A 22,379-nucleotide genomic window follows, 5' to 3' on the forward strand; every position below is an offset into this window, starting at 1 on the left:
GCCTTAAAGAAGTTGCCAGGTCTGGGACTCTATGTGACTGCAGACTTGTGAATTTTCACATCACGCTCAGTGTGAGGATGCTCCGACACAGGGAGCGGGCAGTCATGTGACCGCAAGTATGTGATTTGCATACTTCGGCCACATTCCGACTAGACGTGTCCATCCTCACTCAATGCACTGGCACTGAGGGAGGCCGCGCTCCTCTGGTCGACATATTACCACATGTATGCAAATCACACATTCGCAGTCACGCATCCGTCGCTCCCGGCATCGGACGATTCTGACAGCAAGCAGTGCGTGTGATGCAGACTGGTAACCTAAGGCCAGACTACCCGTTTAAAGTCAAAACAGGTTGATCAGTCCTGAAACGCTCACACTGGCCGCAGTGGGAACCGGTTAAACATATTGCAATTTTCACTTTTGCAATATTGTTTTTTCATCCCCTTCTTCCAAGAGTAATAACGTTTTTATTTTTATTTTGACCTATTCCTTTGATTTTTCTTTTTTTGCGGGCCAAGTTGTAGTTTTGAATGACACCATTCATTTTTCCATACAGTGTATGCATAAAAACAGATTGCATATACATGACAAATCAGAACAAAATCGTCCGAGTTTTCTAGATGAAACTCAGACTTCTTTTACACTTGTGTGAACCCAGCCTAACAGCCAGATGCTGGCTGTATAACACGGCCAGCATCTGATGCGCATGAAATGGGCGCCGCTCCACACATCCAGACCAGCTAAGCGTCATACATGTACAGCGGATGGCAGTAAGGTTGTATCTCAGTGATCTGGCCTTTAAATAAGACCTACCAGCTCTCCTGACATTTCAGCAAATACTTAGATTTCTACATAAAGATGCTTTCAAATAGTTGTTGTTGTGCCATTTTTCTGTTCCTTGTGAATAACTTGACAATTAGGTGTTACCATTCACCTAGTTAAAGGGGTGCATCCCGGCACAGTCCAGTGAGGACACAGTTGGATAGCTAAGACAACCCCCAAAATTGGTCACACCTATTTACCAATGTAGTCATACATTTTTTGGAAGAATAAAACGAACGGCACAATGCAGAGTTGTAGGAGAACACGTCCCAAGACTGGACAAGAATTTTAGAAATTTCTATTCCATGTCACACTGATGACGTTGAGGAGGAAATAGCAATTACTACATTTGCAACTGGGAGCAATGAACATTTTTATCAAAGAAAGTAATGAGCGCTGCCTGCAGGGAAACACATTTTCCAATAGATGTAGAAAATTCCCATTGGTGGGCTTCCTACGGGAACACAATATGTCCTGAAGTGTTTAGAAACTTCCACAATTACCAAAACTTTTACACCCAAGTTCTACACCATGCAGTGTTTACAGAAACCCACTAGGTGGCAGCATTGCTTAGATAATAATTTCATCCCTGCAGGAGTCCAGTCCTGGCCCATTAGACATTGCCTGTCATTTTGACAATGTAAAGAGATGATTTACACCCCAACCAGTTATTATTTTATTATTATAGCGCCATTTATTCCATGGAACTTTACATGTGAAAAGGGGTATACATAAAAAAAAACAACAAGTACAGTAATCTTGAACAATACAAGTCAGCGACTGGTACAGGAGAAAAGGGGACCCTACCCGCGAGGGCTCACAGTCTACAAGGGTTGGGTGAGGATACAGTAGGTGGGGGTAGAGCTGATCGTGCAGCGAATGGTGGAGCGAGGGTTACTGCAGGTTGTAGGCTTGTCAGAAGAGGTGGGTCTTCAGGTTCCTTTTGAAGGTTTCCACGGTAGGCGAGAGTCTGATGTGTTGGGGTAGAGAGTTCCAGAGTAGAGGGGATGCACGGGAGAAATCTTGTATGCGATTGTGGGAAGAGGAGATAAGAGGGGAGTAGAGAAGGAGATCCTGTGAGGATCGGCACGTATGTACCGGGAGACTAGGTCGGAGATATATGGAGGAGGCAGGTTGTGGATGGCTTTGTATGTCATGGTTAGGGTTTTGAACTGGAGTCTCTGGGCAATGGGGAGCCAGTGAAGAGATTGACAGAGAGGAGAGGCCGGGGAATAGCGGGGGGGCAGGTTGATTAGTCGAGCAGCAGAGTTTAGGATAGATTGGAGGGGTGCGAGAGTGTTAGAGGGGAGTCCACAGAGCAGGAGGTGGCGGGAGATGATGAGGGCATGCACAAGTGTTTTTGCAGATACGTGGTTGAGGAATGTGCGGTTCCGGGAGATATTTTTGAGTTGGAGTCGGCAGGAAGTGGAAAGGGCTTGGATATGTGGTTTGAAGGAAAAATCAGAATCAAGGGTAACCCAGAAGCAGCGAGCTTGCGGCACTGGGGAGAGTGAACAGCTATTTACTTTGATGGATAGGTCAGATGGGGAAGGGGGGTTGAGGAGATGGGGGAAAGATGATGAATTTTGTTTTATCCATGTTATCCAAAGACATACTGATAGGAAATTTAGATTGTGAGCCATAATTGGGACAGAGATAATTATGTATGTAAAGCGCTGTGGAATATGTTGGCGCTATATAAAAATAAAGATTATTATGTTAAGTTTTAGGAATCTAACAGAGAAGAAAGATAAAATAGTGTTATCCATTTAGTAACAAAAGAAGATGTAAGCCCACAGTAGCAGGGAGTAATATAGCAGAGCTGAATTGGTAATTTAACATGCATAATCTATGCATCCTAAGTATAATTAGTTTGCAAAGAGCACCTGCAGTCCCATGTAAAATCATTACACAATAGTCTCTTAATGTCCCAAGTGGGCATTAGCAGTACTGCAGGTTTTTGCTTTAAAGTTAATAATAATATTTTATTAGCTATGCATTAACAATTATAAATGCTTTGTAGGAAATGTGGATCAAGGCAGAGAGAGCAGATCTGGACAGAAATTCAGTGCAACAATAGCATGAACTCAGTGGTGTATTTTAATGCCTGCATTTGAAAACTGCAATCAGGTTTAATGCAAACGCCATGTTTTTGCAATGAGGTTTTTACATGTTTCACTTTTATAAAAACAGCACAACCCCAAATTACCTGCATCACAAAATTGTGGCTGTATGCGGTAAAACTAGGACTGTATTATCAGTATTATAGTAGTTATATTCTTGTACATAAGGGGGCAGTATTATAGTAATTATTTTCTTGTATGTAGAGGTAGTATTATAGTAGTTAGATTCTTGTATGTAGAGGCAGTATTATAGTGGTTATATCCTTGTATGTAGAGACAGTATTATAGTAGTTATATTCTTGTATGTAGAGGCAGTATTATAGTGGTTATATCCTTGTATGTAGAGACAGTATTATAGTAGTAATATTCTTGTACATAGGGGACAGTATTATAGCAGTTATATTGGACATAGGGACAGTATTATAGTAGTAATATTCTTGTACATAGGGGACAGTATTATAGTAGTTATATTCTTGTACATAGGGGCAGTATTATTGTAGTTATATTCTTGTACATAGGGGGGCAGTATTATAGTAGATATATACTTGTACATAGGGGGGCAGTATTATAGTAGTTATATTCTTGTACATAGGGGGGCAGTATTATAGTAGTTATATTCTTGTACATAGGAGACAGTATTATAGTAGTTATATTCTTGTACATAGGGGGCAGTATTATAGTAGTTATACTCTTATACATAGGGAGCAGTATTATAGTAGTTATATTCTTGTACATAGGGGACAGTATTATAGTAGTTATATTCTTGTACATAGGAGGCAGTATTATAGTAGTAATATTCTTGTACATAGGGGACAGTATTATAGTAGTTATACTCTTATACATAGGGAGCAGTATTATAGTAGGTATATTCTTTTACATAGGGGCAGTATTATAGTAGTTATATTCTTGTACATAGGGGACAGTATTATAGTAGTAATATTCTTGTACATAGGGGACAGTATTATAGTAGTTATACTCTTATACATAGGGAGCAGTATTATAGTAGGTATATTCTTTTACATAGGGGCAGTATTATAGTAGTTATATTCTTGTACATAGGGGACAGTATTATAGTAGTTATACTCTTATACATAGGGAGCAGTATTATAGTAGGTATATTCTTTTACATAGGGGCAGTATTATAGTAGTTATATTCTTGTACATAGGGGACAGTATTATAGTAGTAATATTCTTGTACATAGGGGACAGTATTATAGTAGTTATACTCTTATACATAGGGAGCAGTATTATAGTAGGTATATTCTTTTACATAGGGGCAGTATTATAGTAGTTATATTCTTGTACATAGGGGACAGTATTATAGTAGTTATACTCTTATACATAGGGAGCAGTATTATAGTAGGTATATTCTTTTACATAGGGGCAGTATTATAGTAGTTATATTCTTGTACATAGGGGACAGTATTATAGTAGTTATATTCTTGTACATAGGAGGCAGTATTATAGTAGTTATATTCTTGTATATAGGAGCAGTATTATAGTAGTTATATTCTTGCACATAGCAGCAGTATTATAGTAGTCACATTCTTGTACATAGGGGACAGTATTATAGTAGATATATTCTTGTACATAGGAGAGCAATATTATAGTAGTCACATTCTTGTACATAGGGGACAGTATTATAGTAGATATATTCTTGTACATAGCAGTATTACAGTAGTTATATCCTTGTATGTAGAGGCAGTATTATAGTAGTTATATTCTTGTACATAGAAGGCAGTATTATAGTAGTTATATCCTTGTATGTAGAGACAGATCTGCTCGCACAGGCTTCCAGTATCCGTTGTTTCAGATGCTGCACATCTCGTATCTTGATAGTATGGTGTGGTATATGGGGCCATTCTTCATCAATGGAAACCTCAATGCCACTGGATATCTGAAATTGCTACATGATGATGATAATGTGTTGCCCTCTTTATGCACTGAAGATGGCACGTTCCCTGAGATTTTCCAACAAGATAGTGCACCACCACATTATGGGTGTCAGGTCCGAGCATACATACATGAACAGTTTCCTGGAAAGTGGATTGGTCGTCATGGGCTAGTTGAATGGCCACCAGGGTCTCCAGATCTGATCCCCTTAGACTTTTATCTTTGGGGTCATCTGAAGGCAATTGTCTGTGCTGTGAAGATACGAGATGTGCAGCATCTGAAACAACGGATACTGGAAGCCTGTGCTAGCATTTCTAGGGGGCAGTATTATAATAGTTATATTCTTGTATGTAGAGGCAGTATTATATTAACTATATTCTTGTTGATAGTTGCAGTATTATATTAGTTGTATTCTTGTACATGGAAGCAGTATTAAACCATTATAATGCTGCCTCATATGTACAAGTTATTTATATTTATAAAAGTATTTATCGAAAGCTCCTCAGTTGTTAGGGTAATAGATAGAGAGGACCCCAAGTACACAACTTAGAGGTGGAGAGAGAGAACATCATTTTCCTTCCATGTTATAGGACCTGATTACCATATATCTGCCTTCGATCTGTGACACAGGAATTCTCTGGAGGGTGTTGTTACCTTCATGGATCCTTGACATCAGCTTCAAGAACAGATTAAGATGGCGGCAGCAGGTCTCATCTATGGACGTTTTAAAAATATATATTATTCAAAAGGAGAAAACAAAATAAATAAATAATTGCCCTTGTCCCAGTATCCCTGGCGGGGAAATATCAATATCAGGATCCACTACCATAACCTGTGAGCCCAGCCTCACCCCACTATTCCAGCCATGTCGTTATATCTTTAGGCCTCATACACACATCTAGTTTTTTGGTCAGTTTTCACCCTCAGTGCAGCATCTTGATTTCTTGTAAGCAGAAAACAGCAGCAAACATTCACCGGCTTCTCCTACACACTGAACAGTAAGAAACAGATGACATGTTATATGTGATGTCCGTTTTTTTTCCCACTGACCCATTGATTTGCATTGGCGAGTTTGTTTCAAGACTTGGATCAAAAACGGACATTTCCATGTTGTTTTTTGACACTTGGTCCACAAAAAAACAAACAAAAACAAAACATGGACATGTGAACGGCCCCATATACTGCAATGAGTTCAGGTGTGGGAATGAGGCCAGAGCGAGATGAGAGGAAGCCAATCAATGACTGAAAAAGTGACACATTTAGGGGCGATACTCAATTGGTTAAAGAATAGAACAAGCAGAATTGAGAGTGCAGCTCTGGATGCAAGTGGAGCACAGGACATAATGTAACAAAAGCAGGGGCGGAACTACCGCCCGTGCAGCCGGTTCATTGAACGGGGGCCCCGAGGGAGAGGGGGCCCCTCCAGCCTCCAGCAGGGCCGCCATCAGGGCATGACTGCCCTGACTCTAGTATGGGGCCCGGCCGGTAGGGGCCCCCTCGGGGGCCCCCCTCTTGTGCGTCTCTCTCCTCATGGGGCCCCCGGCCCCATGCTAAGCGCCGGGTCCGGGACATTTCAGCGCTGAGCTGCGCTGTTGCAGCAGCGCCTTCATGATTCCCCTGACTTGCGGTCATGTGACGATGCCGTCACATGGCCGGAAGTCAGGAGAACCTGCTGTCAGCGATTTGGACGAGCGCCAGGATTCTGCAGGGATCGCATGGGGGTAAGTATAACAAGTTTTATTTTTTTTAAAATACAATTAACTAGGAGTGGAGAGATGGGAGATGCACATGTGTGTGTGGGGGGGGGAGATGGGAGATGCACATGTGTGTGTGTGGGGGGGAGATGGGAGATGCACATGTGTGTGTGTGTGTGTGTATGTGTGTGTGGGGGGGGAGATGGGAGATGCACATGTGTGTGGGGGGGGGGAGATGGGAGATGCACATGTGTGTGGGGGGGGGAGATGGGAGATGCACATGTGTGTGGGGGGGGGAGATGGGAGATGCACATGTGTGTGGGGGGGGGAGATGGGAGATGCACATGTGTGTGGGGGGGGGAGATGGGAGATGCACGTGTGTGGGGGGGGAGATGGGAGATGCACATGTGTGGGGGGGGGGAGATGGGAGATGCACATGTATGTGGGGGGGGAGATGGGAGATGCACATGTGTGTGGGGGGGGGAGATGGGAGATGCACATGTGTGTGGGGGGGAGATGGGAGATGCACGTGTGTGGGGGGGGAGATGGGAGATGCACATGTGTGTGTGGGGGGGGAGATGGGAGATGCACGTGTGTGGGGGGGGAGATGGGAGATGCACATGTGTGTGGGGGGGGGAGATGGGAGATGCACATGTGTGGGGGGGGGGAGATGGGAGATGCACATGTGTGTGGGGGGGGGAGATGGGAGATGCACATGTGTGTGGGGGGGGGAGATGGGAGATGCACATGTGTGTGGGGGGGGAGATGGGAGATGCACGTGTGTGGGGGGGGAGATGGGAGATGCACATGTATGTGGGGGGGGAGATGGGAGATGCACATGTGTGTAGGGGGGGGAGATGGGAGATGCACATGTGTGTAGGGGGGGGAGATGGGAGATGCACATGTGGGGGGGATGGGAGATGCACATGTGTGTGGGGGGGGGAGATGGGAGATGCACGTGTGTGGGGGGGGGAGATGGGAGATGCACATGTGTGGGGGAGATGGGAGATGCACATGTGTGGGGGGGAGATGGGAGATGCACATGTGTGGGGGGGGGAGATGGGAGATGCACATGTGGTGGAGGGGGATGAGAGAGGGGCACATGTGGGGGAGGGGGATGAGAGAGGGGCACATGTGGGGGAGGGGGATGAGAGAGGGGCACATGTGGGGGAGGGGGATGAGAGAGGGGCACATGTGGGGGGGAGGGGGTGAGAGAGGGGCACATGGAGGGGGATGAGAGCTGCACATGGGGGAATTGGGAGTAGGGGGATAATGAGCTGCACATAACGAATGTGGGGTGGGGGAGAGTAAATGATAAATGATGATGGGGTGGGGAGAGCACGGACATGATATAATGAATTGGGGCAGGGGGTGCATGTAAATATTGAATGCGGGGAGCAGGAAGTATAGAGTAGGGGGCGTTGCGGATGCAGGAGTGTGACTGGTAACAAATTGGCGGAAAGAGTAGAGGTTCTAATTAAATTATATATTAAGTGCCTATTTACAGTTAATGGGGGCACAGTGGTGGATTACAATTTATATTTGGAATGGTAGGTTGCCTAATAACTAACCATATATTGATGGTGGATGCACGTCTGTATTCAGCTGCGTAATGTAGAAGTTGGGGAATGTGCTCTAGATAACTGTGTTATTTTATGCAGAGACGAGTCCTGGCTGGAAGACGTGATGGCGGCCTGTGCTGGATGAAGGAGAAAAGCGAAGATGAAGGACTTCACCTAGAGACGTCACCGGTGAGTCAGTCTATTACATGTACACTGTGTATAATGTCACTGGTGATCACTGTATTACCTGTACACTGACACTATATACAGAGCTCCTGTGTATAATGTCACTGGTGATCACTGTATTACCTGTACACTGACACTATATACAGAGCTCCTGTGTATAATTTCACTGGTGATCACTGTATTACCTGTACACTGACACTATATACAGATCTCCTGTGTATAATGTCACTGGTGATCCCTGTATTACCTGTACACTGACACTATATACAGAGCTCCTGTGTATAATGTCACTGATGATCACTGTATTACCTGTACACTATATACAGAGCTCCTGTGTATAATGTCACTGTATTACCTGTACACTGACACTATATACAGAGCTCCTGTGTATAATTTCACTGGTGATCACTAGATTACCTGGACACTTACGTTATACATACCATGTATAGAGCTCCCGTGTATAATGACACTTATGGTAATATTAGTAATGTGGTGGTAATATTAGTAATGTAGTGGTAATATGTGGTCTGGTCATGGTGTGGCAGTTTTTCTCCCTTCTGTGTGGTATTATTCGGTCACTATGTTGTGGTAATATGTGGTCTGGTCATGGTGTGGCGGTATTCCCTGTATGTGGTATTATTGGTCATTTAAAAAAAAAATGTATATGACACATTCCCTTAAATAAAACTAAATAAAAATATATCTAAAAAGAGTATTGGATATTTTAAGAAAATTTTAATAGGTTAGAGTAGGGCCCGCCCAGAAGAGTCTACCTTATCGTGGTGGCGGCTTTAAAAATCTTTTGGCCAAAACAAAAGCTGATGGCTATGTATGTGGCGCCGTCACATGGCCGAACGTCAGGAGAACCTGGTGGCAGCGACGTGGACGAGCGCCAGGATTCTGCAGGGATTGCATGGGGGTAAGTATAACAAGTTTTATTTTTTTTAAATACAATTAATTAACTAGGAGTGGGGGGAATCAGAGATGCACGGGGGGGATGAGAGATGCACATGGGGGGGGGTGAGAGATGCACATGGGGGGGGTGAGAGATGCACATGGGGGGGGTGAGAGATGCACATGGGGGGGTGAGAGATGCACATGGGGGGGTGAGGGATGCACATGGGGGGGTGAGAGATGCACATGGGGGGGTGAGAGATGCACATGGGGGGGATGAGAGATGCACATGGGGGGGTGAGAGATGCACATGGGGGGGATGAGAGATGCACATGGGGGGGATGAGAGATGCACGGGGGGTGAGAGCTGCACATGGGTGGGATGAGAGCTGCACATGGGGGGGTGAGAGATGCACATGGGGGGTTATGTTTACATAACTTTGTTGCCTTATGAAGGGCAAGGGGGGCCCCCCAAAATTTCTTGCACAGGGGCCCACTACAGTCTGTGTCCGCCCCTGAACAAAAGTACCTGTCACAGAATGAATCAAGTGTAGATCTGTAAAAAAAAACAAACAGTGATAACCCCCAAAACAGGGAGTCCATATGAGCATTGCCTGTTGGGAGTTGTAGTACCGCGCGCATCTCTCCAGCTATCGCTGATACTCTGGAAGTGACAGCTCTGCTAGGAAGGAGGCGCCATTGTGACGTCACGTTGCTATGTACGCCGCATATAAGGGTAGCTCCGGAGGCCGCAGCTTCAGATCCGATCTGACAACTAGCGTGCACTGTCCGGGGAGAAGCGAGGAGTCCCCGCCGCTGCCTCATGCACCGTCTCCTGCCGCCCTGGGACCCGCCAGGATGTGCGGCTATTAGACCCATGGACGCAAGCAACTTTTACTACGACGAGAGCCTGGGGGCCAAAGCGCAGCGCCGGGGGCCCCTGCCCGAGCACGAGCGAGCCATAGACTTTAGCCCGTACCTGGAGGCGGAGTGCGGGGAGCTGCTGTGTGAGCTGGGGGCCTCCCACTACCGGTACCCGGGAGAGCCCAAGGCGGAGCCGGTGCTGCACTCGCTGGACACGTACCGGGACGGGCCGGGCAAGGACGAGACGCCGGCCATGCGCTCCTTCCTCGCCTTCCATGCGGTGCCCTCTGGCAGCAGCGGCAACCTGAGCAGCGCGTCCTCCTGCAGCCCCCCAGGGACCCCCAGCCCCGCACCCCGCGGACAGGGCTCCGGGAGCAAACACAAGAAGTCGCTGGACAAGCACAGCAACGAGTACAAGCAGCGCCGGGAGCGCAACAACATCGCCGTGCGCAAGAGCCGCGACAAGGCCAAGATCCGCAACATGGAGACGCAGCACAAGGTCCTGGAGCTGACGGCGGAGAACGAGCGGCTGCAGAAGCGGGTGGAGCAGCTGAGCCGGGAGCTGGGGACCCTGCGCAACCTCTTCAAGCAGCTGCCGCCTGAGGCCACGGGGAGGTGCTAGAGGCACCGCACAGACTGCACGAGGACCCCCAAGTCCCACCCGGGGGCTCCTCTGCCCTCCAGCGGGGGCCCATGCACTTTTAGGACTTCCCGGGCCCCCGCTGCTTCCTCTACCCTGTGGAGTATAGGATCTGCCAGGGACTGGACAGTGCGCAGGTTGTCGGGGCCGCGGTTGTCGGGCGCTTGTTTACAGCCGCTGATGTTTGCACTCTGCACCTTCATCTACACTGAACACTTATTATTAATAATAATAATAATAATATTATGACTGACTGGAGCCGGTGATGCAATAGTTAAACCCCATGACCGGGGGCGGATGATGCAACCTGCGGCAACCGGAGAGTTTTATACAGAGATTTCATACAGAGACTTTATTATATAGATTTTTTTTTGGGAATTTCTATTTTGAGCATTAAATGTTGGAATAAAATGTTTTCTTATCTCTGAGCCGCAGCTGCTTCTGTGTTCTGTTCTATAGACAGCAGCCCCCCAGTAATCAGCGCAGAACCCCTAGAATATGGTTTGTGATGAGTTTCCCCCAGTAATTAGTATAGCACCCCCAGAATATGGTTTGTGATGAGTTCCCCCCCCCCCCCCAGTAATTGGTGCAGAACCTTTAGACTATGGTCTGTGATGAGTTTCCCCCCAGTAATTGGTGCAGAACCCCCAGAATATGGTTTGTGATGAGTTACCCCCAGTAATCAGGGCAGGAGGATTGAACCCCTAATATCATGTATGTGACTGATGAGGTGCCCCAAGTTATCAGTGCAAAATTAAACCTCTAGAATATCTTCTGATTTTTTTTAGGTATCCCCCCTATGATCAGTGCAGAACTCTAGAATATGGTTTCTGACTGATGAGGTGTCCCCAAATGATCAGTGCAGGAGAAGTAAACCTTCAGGACATGTATGTGACAGATAAAGTACCCCCAGTAATCTGCATGAGGATTGAACCCTTATAATATCAGGTATGTTACTGATGAGGTGCCCCCCAATAATCAGTGCAGGAGGATTGAACTCCTGAAATATGGTCTATGACTTGATGTAGATGCCACCCATAATCAGTGTGGGCGTATTTAACCCCTCGAATACTCTGTACATGACTAATTATGAAATCCTGTCAGTCTAGGAGCTATGATTAATATTTGCTTCTATAAGATCTCTGCTTGCTGTTTTGTTTATATCCAGAGACTTTATTGTGGCCTGACAGCCGCCCGGCCTGTGACCACTGTGTCCCCTCCTTTCTCCATACACTTGTGTCAGATGAACCTGATCAGATGGTTCTGATTCTAGATGTAAATTGGTCACTGATAGCAGAAATCTTAATTCCTTAACAACAACAACTAAAAAAAGTAAATTTATACCAGTTTTCAGTTCTAGAAGTAAAGTGCGAGATGTGGTGCACGCCATGTACTTGTGCCATAAGTTTTGCAACTCTTTACTTCTCTTGCCTCTTAAATATGAGGAAAATGTAGGTGAAAGGGAGATTTATCTGACACTATGATTGATGCCAGAAATTGGTTAAAGTTATAGTGCAAATCTATTCTTGCTCATAGCATGGACAGCGACTCAAGTGCCCCACATTTATTACAAGGTGTTCACCTATAAAAGAGACATTTAAAGTGGATTTGTCATCAGTTTTCACAATACTGTTTACGTTATTTATTAGCCCTGATGAGACTGGTGTACTTACTTTGTAAATCTGACCCTGATATTAAGATATGCACTTTGAGTCCAGCTACAGAATGAAATGACAGTGCATTCAGTCTCTAACCACCCAGACTGACTGGTAGTTGCAGCTTGGACTGAGCAGTGGGAGATCTCAGCGGCAGGGAGGAGGTACACTGAGAATAAGTGGGTGGTGATTATGTTAAGCTTATACAAATGTTTATACAGAAATTCTAACATGGATTATCAAAGCAAGTATATCTGCCTCATCAGGTCTAAGTATTGTTATACAGTTTTTGTTGTGAAATTTGGTGACAGATTCACTTTAAATCCAATTCTTCGACTTGGTAAATCATCTTTTTAGAGAACTTTTTAGGACCGCCATGGTGAGGCTGCTCAACCTCGTCTGAAGTCCCTTCGACAACAACAGACAGCGCTCACCTCTTCTGAGAGACCCCCGATTCTGACATATGCCGCTGGCTGCAGGACTTTATTTGCATGTGAGCAGAGTGGTTAGTCCTGAGCGGCTGGTCACATTTCACTGCCTCACCCCACCCTGTGGGAACTATGGCCGACTTTAGAAATGACAAGAATGTATTTTGCCCCTGAGAGTGAAGAGCCCCAGGATCTGGCTGTAACATAAACCCCCCCACCCTGCAGCAGCCAATCTGTGGAGGGCACAGACCTTGCATAGCCGTCAGCGGGTGATTTACTGTAGTTCTGCACGGCCACTCTATCCAATAACGTGAAAGTCACTGTGGGGGGAGATAAGCGGCCACCGTACATTACACACCACTGATCTGCACCGGAACAAATAGAACAATCTAACCATGGAAATGTCTACCTTTTACTGCCACGTTTAAAGGATATATTCACACGTCGCAGATTTATTGCAGAATATTTGCAAACTCTTCCAGAAATCTAAACAAGGTTTGCAAAAATCCAGTAACTACCCCAATATTAACCTGCTGGAAAAAGGTGGAATGTAAGGTGCATAGAGAGTTACATAATAAATTCCAGACTGCCTGCAGTTACCACTAGGGGGCTCTCCAGAGCCTACCGCATACTATGTTATTATTGAGTTCAATATATAATCAGTATGCAGTACTATCATGTCCCCAGAATGTTCCCATCTAACCCAGCCTGTGTGCAGGGGATTTGGAACAATGTATCAGAATAACAGATCTCCGCCCTCATACAGCTATACATGACACAAAGAATTACATTTTGGAACAACATACAAGAAGAAAAGCCAAAATGTTTTTTTCACTAGTGAATATTGATACAGACATATTTTAAGTGCACTGGACGGCTCTTACACTCCGGCTATTTTTTGGCTTCAGGTTGTAAATGGCTATAGCCACTGTTGTAGTCACTGTGTGTCGGTTCCCATACCGGAGATGCCTCTGCAGAAATATGTGAATAGTCAATATTTGAGCTGCACTTGAGCGCTGACATGGTGTTTGCCGAGCTCCTTCCCTTCATCACTTCAGATAGCACAGATTAGTAACGGGTGGCTGCGGCTCGGCAACTGACACTCCGCTCCGGGCTCAGTAGTTACATGGAATATTTACTCTGGGATTGGGCATCTTCATGGTATAAGGTGGCTCCACTTTGACATTTGCTGTAGTTTAGAAGCCCATTGCTTCCCAGCAACAGACGCTTTGCTAGGCTAGGTTCACACTATAATCTACGTCTTGGTTTTTTGTCGGAAGCCCCGAAAAACCGTATTCCAGCGTGAGCCTCGACAGGCTGCGCGCCAAGATGAATGAAGCCGACACTCACCGTGGACACGTTTTAGTCCCCATCCCAGTAATACTTGTCTTTTTCAGACCTGCACAAAAACGTAAATTGTGAGAACAGAGGCCAGACAGTGTCCACAGTGAATGGCTACCTCGGGATTCCTGGCAGAATAATATTTTTTGGGAATTCCGACAGAAACTGCGCAGAACGCTGTAGTGTGAACCCAGACTTAACAGCACTACATGGTAAGGGGCAACGGATTTTAAAGGGAATCTTTCAGTAGGACCAACCCTCCTAAGCCGTCTATATGGGCATGTGGGTCATAGGAAGCTGAATAAAATGATACCTTGATCTCTGCGATCTGATGTTTTATTCCAGAGAAATCCACATTTTTCTTATTATGTAAATGAGGTGTTAAGATCTATGGGCCGGACATAGATCTCCCTGAGAATCTGTCTCCAGAGCTTATTGTAAATGAAAGGGGACGTTACTAGTGTGAGACATGTAATGACTGACAGTTTGCTCTCCTGATCTACACGTCTCACACTGGTAATGCCTTTCATTTAATATAAGCTCTGGAGGCAGATTCTTGGGTAGATCTTAAAAGTTCATTTACATATTAGGAAAACACGAATGTCTCTGGAATAACACAGCGGATCGCAGATATCAAGGTATCATTTTATTCCGCTTCCTATGACCTACATGCCCATATAGACGGCTTAGGAGGGTGGATCCTACGGACAGATTCCCTTTAAATGCATAGCAAATCTTAGCTCTGCTGGAAGCTACCTAAAGGTATGTCAACACTATATTCAGAGTGTACATTTCGGGTACACATCACCCACATGATTCAAGCAAAGATATGCAAAGCCTACAATGGGACAGACTTATACATTTCTAACATGCCAAATGGGCGCTTCCTTGGCATATGTTGGCACAACTTTTATCTGTACTGTAAAACACAGACATCTCATTGTATCACTATAAAGGGCATTCTGCCAAAAAATGAGCCATATGTGGTTGGACAGCTATCCCTCCCAACCTCCACATACACACACATGCACCTCTGAGTTCTGAATGGGGAGAGTGAAATATACGGGTGCCAGGCTCCTCTGTTGGGAACTTGGTTCCCCTGAGCACAAAAGGATTGGACATGTTGAAATCCATCAGCCCAGTCTTTCCCTCCTCCAACATCTGCTGTCAGCAGGTCTCATTGCAGACAGATCAGATGGCTGGATGGTCATGTTATAACTGGTGGGTTATACCGACACTAAAAGGGATTGTGTGAGATTTTATAAAGTTTATTGAACAGCAATAAAATAACCATTACTCTAGTGCTGCCACTCTGGTGGTCCTGTGCTTGTACATCATTCACATGACTGCTGCAGCCAATCACTAGTTTAAGTGGTCACGTGCCATGCATGCCAGTTAGACTCACGTGAGTTATGTATGGGACATCATGGCGAGGCTGAAGGATCAGGAGAATTAAAGAAGATTACTTGTATTTGATGTTATCATTTTTGCCTCTATTAGGTAACTTTTATAAAAACCCCTTTAATTTAATGTATATGACCAGCTATATAGCCCCAGACTTGTATTAATGGTTTTAAGCTGAATGTCTGTTCAGGCTACATGGCATCTTCTGTTATACAACACCCAATGGTTCCATAGACTGATAATCAGGAGTCATATTAAAGGGTGTTGTCCTTCCCAAACAGTGATCGTTAGTAGGGGACGCAGAAGATTTATCTCCCCCTTTCTTCCTTGGCCACAAGACAGAGTCCAGAAGACCAGAGAAGCTGGTCCTAGCCAAGGAAAAAGCTGAAGGCAGCGTTTGATCAGTGCTATAGAGAGAGTATGGAGTGGTACGGCACAGGCACAACTGATCTCTCCTCCCGACCTCGGCGGTATTACAGCTAGACCCAAAATGCCAATGTTTTGATCACAGAGACACTTAGTTATCACTTTTGCCTTGTGACATGTTCTCTATCTGCTGGAAAAACTACAATCTTCTGCTCTAGCAATCAGTGAGCTTCTAGAAGTGGGAAAAGATCATCATATTTGGAGACTAGATGCTCTTCAAGTCACTGCACCCTTATAAAATGAGGACACCTGGGCAGCAGAGGGTCTATCATCTGCAGTAAAAGCAAGCAACATATCCACATGCTATGCCTGTGTATTTCAGGTCGGCTCTTCATCAGCTGCAAGCCTTCACCTTCTATTGATCACAATACTCTAGAAACCACCAACATTGCCAGCAACTCTCACCGAACTCTGAAGATAGGACGGCTCCACTGACAACTGCTCGGTGTCCAACACCTAAATCAAAGAGCAGAATCATTAGTTTTAATAGCTACAAATTATAGAAAAGGCATTTGAGGACATCAAAGTGTCTACAACTAATGAGAAACTAATGGGTCAATAATGGGGCTGACGTACACTCCAGTCAGGGGCAGGTTATGCCCCCCAGTTACCGTACCCCAATACCAGTGCCGCCCATATATACAGTATTCAGCCAGATGAACAGGCATCTTAGGGAGAAAGAGAGAGAGAAAGAAAGAGAGAGAGGAAAAAGAGAGCAAAAGAGCGAGAAAAAGAGCGAGAAAGAGAGAGACAAAGAGAGAGAAAGAGTGAGAGAAAGAGGAAGAAAGAAAGAGAGAAAGAGCGAGAAAGAAAGAAAAAGGAGAAGAGAGAAAAGAGAGAAGGAAATGACTCGCCCCCAGGGCCGTGGGGTACTCGGCAGCTGGGCCTTATGGCTGCTTTTGGGGGAGATCACGGTGGCTGGCCTGGTCCGTGACCCAGGGCGGTCAGTGCAAAAAGGGGAATATTTATAGGGGGATTTGTCGTGACGCCACCTGTGGTGTCTGGTGAGGATCACCAGCACTGCGACAGTCCTCTGAGGCAGGTGTTAGGGCAGCTTGAGATGGAACGGCTCCCCACAGGTGGAGCAGGCCTCAGGGCAGTGTAGGTTGGATGGGGATGCAGGTGAGAGGTGGCCAGGTCGGATCAGGGGGGATGACGGACACGCACACAGGGGTTTCGCTTCAGTACCTTTACTGGTGGATCACTGGTACGGTCCAGGGTACCGCCTGGTAAGGGTGCACTTCAGGACTCTCTCCCCAGTGAGCGGGTATAAGGCCTCCTAGTCCGTGTCTTCTTCCTAAGCTTCTGACCTGCCTGGAGCTAGGCCTGGCTTCTATGCTAGATCTCTCTTCACCTGCTGACTTGGCAGTAGGACTTTCTTTTGGCAATCACTCTCCCTGGACGCTGGGGCCTTCGTGATTCCTAGTCCTGTATATGAGTTCAGCTTGGTCGACCTGGGACCTGTAGTTCTCCAGGGGTTCCCGTTGTTCCTACTGGGCATAAATGACCCTGTAGGCGCGGACCCAGTGTGCGGCTTGTATTCTGGGGTGAGCCTATGATGCTCCTCTGCCCCCATTACTCCTCTCACTCTTTTCCTTGCCTCCGGCCCCACTCGGGGCCCTCAACTCAGGCTTCAGCATGTGCTGCAGGCCTCAACTTGCCTCAGCACAGCAGCCAGCGTTCTGCTACATCCTGAGCACACTCTAAACTCTCTGACCAACTAACTGCCTGCCTAACTCCACCCTCCAGTTTATATATGTCCCTAACGGGCTCCCTCTGGTCGTATGAGGTGGTAGGGTGGAGATGTGTGAATGTAGTGAGGGCCTCTTGTGGAGAAGTCCATCCATGCACCCTTCTGGGTTCTGTGGCACCAATGCGCAGCAGGGCGCCACAGAAAAAGAGAGAAGGAAAAAGAGAGAAGGAAAATAGACAAAATGCGAGAGAAAAAGAAAAAACAAGAGAAAGAGAGAAATAAATAGAGAGAAAGAAAGAGAAAGAGAGAGAAAGAGCGAGAAAGAAAAAAAGAGAAGGAAAAAGAGGGAAAAAAGAAAAATAGACAAAATGCGAAAGAGAAAACGAGAGAAAGAGAAAGAAAGAGAGAAAGAGAAAGAAAGAGAAAGAGAGAGAGAAAAGAGAAGGAAAAAGAGAGAAGGAAAAAGAGAGAAGGAAAAAGAGAGAAGGAAAAAGAGAGAAGGAAAAAGAGAGAAGGAAAAAGAGAGAAGGAAAAAGAGAGAAGGAAAAAGAGAGAAGGAAAAAGAGAGAAGGAAAAAGAGAGAAGGAAAAAGAGAAGGAAAAAGAGAGAAGGAAAAAAAGAAGGAAAAAGAGAGAAGGAAAAAGAAGGAAAAAAGAAAAATAGACAAAATGCGAGAGAAAAAGAAAAAGCGAGAGAGAGAAAGAGCGAAAGAGAGAGAGAGAAAAAAAGAGAGAGCGAAAGAGAGAGAGAAAGAAAGAGAGAGAAAGAGAGAGAGAGAAAAGAAAGCGAGAAAGAGAAAAGAGAGAAGAGAGAAAGAAGGAAAAAGAGAGAAAGAGAAGGAAAAAGAGAGAAAGAGAAGGAAAAAGAGAGAAGGAAAAAGAGAAGGAAAAAGAAGGAAAAGAGAAAAATAGACAAAAAGCGAGAGAAAAAGAGAAAGAGAGAGAAAGAGAGAGACAAAAAACAACAATGTTTTGTACCCCAAGCCACCTAGTTATCACTTTTGCCTTGTGACATGCTAGATAACGCATCACCACGAAATTGCTCCTGGATGGTCGAGAGAAGTTGCTCTTGGAGGATATTTAGTTCCCATTCTTTATTCTTGGCAGTATTCTTGGGCAAAATTGTGAATGCCCCACCTCCATGGATGAAAAGCCCCCACACATGAATGGTCTCAGGATGCTTTACTGTTGGCATGACACAGGACTCATGGTAGCGTTCACCTTTTTCTTCTATGAACAATCATTCTCCCAGATGTACTTAACAGTCTGAAGGGGGATTCATAAGAGAAAATAACTTTACCCCAGTCCTCTGTAGTCCAACCCCCATATTTCTTGCAGAATGTCAGTCTGTCCTTGTTGTTTTTCTTGGAGATAAGCGTTTTCTTTGCTGCCCTTCTTGACACCACGCCAGCTCCAAAAGCCTTCACCTCACTGCATGCCGATGCATGGACATCTGCCTGAAGCCATTCAGGAGCAAGCTCTGCACTGGAATGAAATCAATCCTGTAGCTCAGACCTGGGCAAAGTGCAGAATGCAGCCCACAGAACAGCAAAGCCAAAGAGCCAGATACAGTGTTGTGCTGCTCCCTGCATGGCTTCTCACTTTCACTGATATCTGCATCCTTTAACACAATGGTGGCACAGGGAGCCGTCATCTCCCTCTTCCATCATTGAGCCCATGCGTCTGAGAGCACATTAGGCGTGGCGTGATGACGATATGACGTCACTAGTGTTGAGCAAGCATGCTCGACACTGCTCGATACTCGCCCGAGCATCTCACTACTCGGGATGTTCGGCGAGCACCGAGCATTTCCGGGTTACTCGGGCGGGAGCTCGGGTCTCCACCCTGCACGTTTGGTGCTCTTTACAGAGCCAATAAACATGCAGGGATTGCCAGCCAGTCACTGTAATGCCGCAGTCATGTTGTTTGTGGGCATTACAGTGATTGGCTGGCCGCACAGCATCACCTCGAGTATTTAAAACCGGGCGCCGCCATCTTGGACACAGTCGCTCCGGATCAGACAGTGTAGGGTCAGTGCTGCTGAGTTAGGGAGAGATATATAGTGCGAAATAGGTAGTGTAGGGTCTCTAAAGCCTGCCAAATCAAACAAACTGTCCTTCTCAGGACTAATATCCATCCCAGATATCAGGCAGGCAGGCTGGCTGTATAGGAGACGCAGTGGTTATACCAGCAAACGCTGCATTACAGTCCTGTGTGCTCCTGTTGGTCAAATTGCTAGACTTATCACCCCGGTCTCAGGGGCCAGGAAAAATCCTTTTTTTTTTTCATCTAAATCCTGTATTTTTTTTTTTCCTCAGTCAGACTGTACAAATACGCGTCTTATTAACCTTTTGGTATCCCCCCCCCCCCCCAAAAAAAAAATTGAGTGTGTCTGTGACTGTTCAGACACCAATATATCTGTTTAAAAGAGTCTGGTGTAGGCCAGACAACTAGAACTGTGGTTTTGCAGTTCCACGGGTCAAATCTCTGTATTATCCTGCTTTTGGCATTTTTTCCGTAAAAAAAAACAGTAATAGTGTCTCCCTGACTGTTCAATCAGTGAATGTGAATAGCAGTATCAGAGCGCCAATAACAGGGCAAAAATTAAATTAAAATGATTGATTTATTAACACACACAACGTGTTTCGGTGGACAAGGCCACCTTCATCAGGTGATGATAACACCTGATGAAGGTGGCCTGGTTCACCGAAACGCGTTGTGTGTGTTAATAAATCAGTCATTTTAATTTAATTTTTGCCCTGTTATTGGCACTGTGATACCGCTATTCACATTCAGTGATTGTTTTTTTCCCCCTGGTTGGGGTGCGGTAGAGCTGCCTCCATTTACCTGTTCATACTGCATGCAAAGATGCCCCCACCTCTCAGTCTTCACTTGTTATGGCAGTTTCTCAAGAAACAGCATCAACGTCCATGTCCCACTGCAGCATTCAATTGTCCATATCCCAGAGCTGTGAACAAAAGCGCAAATTCGCAGCCAACGCCCCACAGGCCACAGTCCTAAATTCGCACATTTCACGACTGCTTGCGTTGGAAATGCTGCCTTTTAGGCTGGTGGAGACAGAATCCTTCCGCAACCTTATGGCGGTGGCCGTCCCTTGGTACTTGGTCTCCAGCCGACACTATTTTGCCCGGTGTGCCATCCCCGCACTACACAAGCACGTGTCCCAAAACTGCACTCAACAACGCAGTTACTGGGAGAGTCCACCTGACAACGGACACGTGGACAAGTGCTTGTGGCCAGGGACGGTACATCTCCCTGACGGCACACTGGGTAAACATAGTGGAAGCTGGGACCCAGTCGGACCTTGGGACGGAACACATCCTCCCCACACCAAGGATTGCGGGCCCTATGTCAGAGTTGCCCCAACAGTGTACAGCTCCTGCGCATCATCCTCCACCTCCTCATGTTCAGCCTCCATCCAGATATCACCACATCAGTTACAAGCTGGAAGCACTGCAGTACTGCCTCAGCCAAGCGGCAACAGGCTGTGCTGAAACTCATAAGCTTAGGTGATAAACCTCACACTGCTTGTGAGTTGTGGACAGCTGTGAAAGAGCAGGCAGATCTGTGGCTGAGAGCGCTGAACCTACATCCAGGCATGGTAGTGTGTGACAATAGCCGTAACATGGTGGCAGCTCTGAGGCGAGATCACACACGTACCATGCCTGGCTCATGTGCTTAACCTCGTGGCTCAGCGGTTTCTTAAATCGTACCCTGAGTTGCCAGATCTGCTCGTCAAAGTACGCCGCCTGTCAGCTCATTTTCGGAAGTCGGCTACAGCTTCCGCCGCCCTTGCTGTGTTGCAGCAGCGTTTGCAGCTTCCGGCACACCGACTGGTGTGTGATATCCCCACACGTTGGAACTCTACCCTCCACATGTTGCAAAGGATTTGTGAGCAGAAGAGAGCAGTTGTGGAGTACCAGCTGCATCAAGGCCGTCGATATTCAGGTCAGACTCCACACATAAGACCTCAGGAGTGGACCTGGATGTCTGACATATGTACCATCCTGACAAACTTTGAGGAGTCCACCAAGATGGTGAGTGGCGATGACGCCATCATTAGCGTCAGCATCCCACTTGTCTGTCTTTTGCAACGCTCTCTGCAGAGAATTAAAGAGGAGGCATTGCAGCCAGAGTATGATGAGATGGATCAAGAAGAGGAAATGGGCGATTACACAAAGCCCAGCCTCATCTCATCCCATCGTGCATTGGGGGACAATGAGGGAGAGGAGGAGGAGGAGGAAGAACAGGAGCTGGTATAATTCGCTGTAGACAGTAGTACCTGTACAACTGTCATACAGTCGGTTCAGTGTAGGTGGCCTGAGGACAGGGGGGAGGAGGAGGAGGAGAGCATGGTCAGTCGTCATCTTGGTGAGGACACGGAAGTCTTGCCCGTTACCAGTCTGGCACGCATGGCTGACTTTATGTTACGCTGCCTTAACCGTGACCCTCGCGTTGTCAAAATGTTGAGTGACAGGCATTACTGGTTGGTGACACTTTTAGACCCCCGCTACAAGGAGAACTTTCACTCTCTTATTCCTGAGGTGGAGAGGTCTACAAAAATGTGGCAGTACCAGAAGGCCCTTGCTGCAGAACTGTTAAAAAAATTCCCATCTGAACACGCTAGCGGCAGAGGTCACAGTTCGTTGACCAACCAAGGCGTACAGGCGAGAGAGACGCAACTCCAATCCAGCAGAGGCAGGGGAACACTGTCAACATTCTGGGACAGTTTTCT

General features: G+C 46.2%; 1 protein-coding gene across 1 annotated transcript; it reads left to right on the forward strand.

Annotated features, from left to right (window-relative positions):
* Positions 1-9,896: 9,896 nt before the first annotated feature.
* CEBPB (CCAAT enhancer binding protein beta) lies at positions 9,897-11,105 on the forward strand. The gene has a single exon (XM_073681005.1). The coding sequence runs from the start codon at positions 9,997-9,999 to the stop codon at positions 10,657-10,659; it is 663 nt and encodes a 220-aa protein (XP_073537106.1). The 5' UTR covers positions 9,897-9,996; the 3' UTR covers positions 10,660-11,105.
* The last annotated feature ends 11,274 nt before the right edge of the window (positions 11,106-22,379 follow it).

Source organism: Phyllobates terribilis, unplaced genomic scaffold, assembly GCF_046119375.1.
Source record: "Phyllobates terribilis strain yellow unplaced genomic scaffold, ASM4611937v1 Scaffold_5__5_contigs__length_657084704, whole genome shotgun sequence".
Classification (NCBI taxonomy): Eukaryota; Metazoa; Chordata; class Amphibia; order Anura; family Dendrobatidae; genus Phyllobates; species Phyllobates terribilis.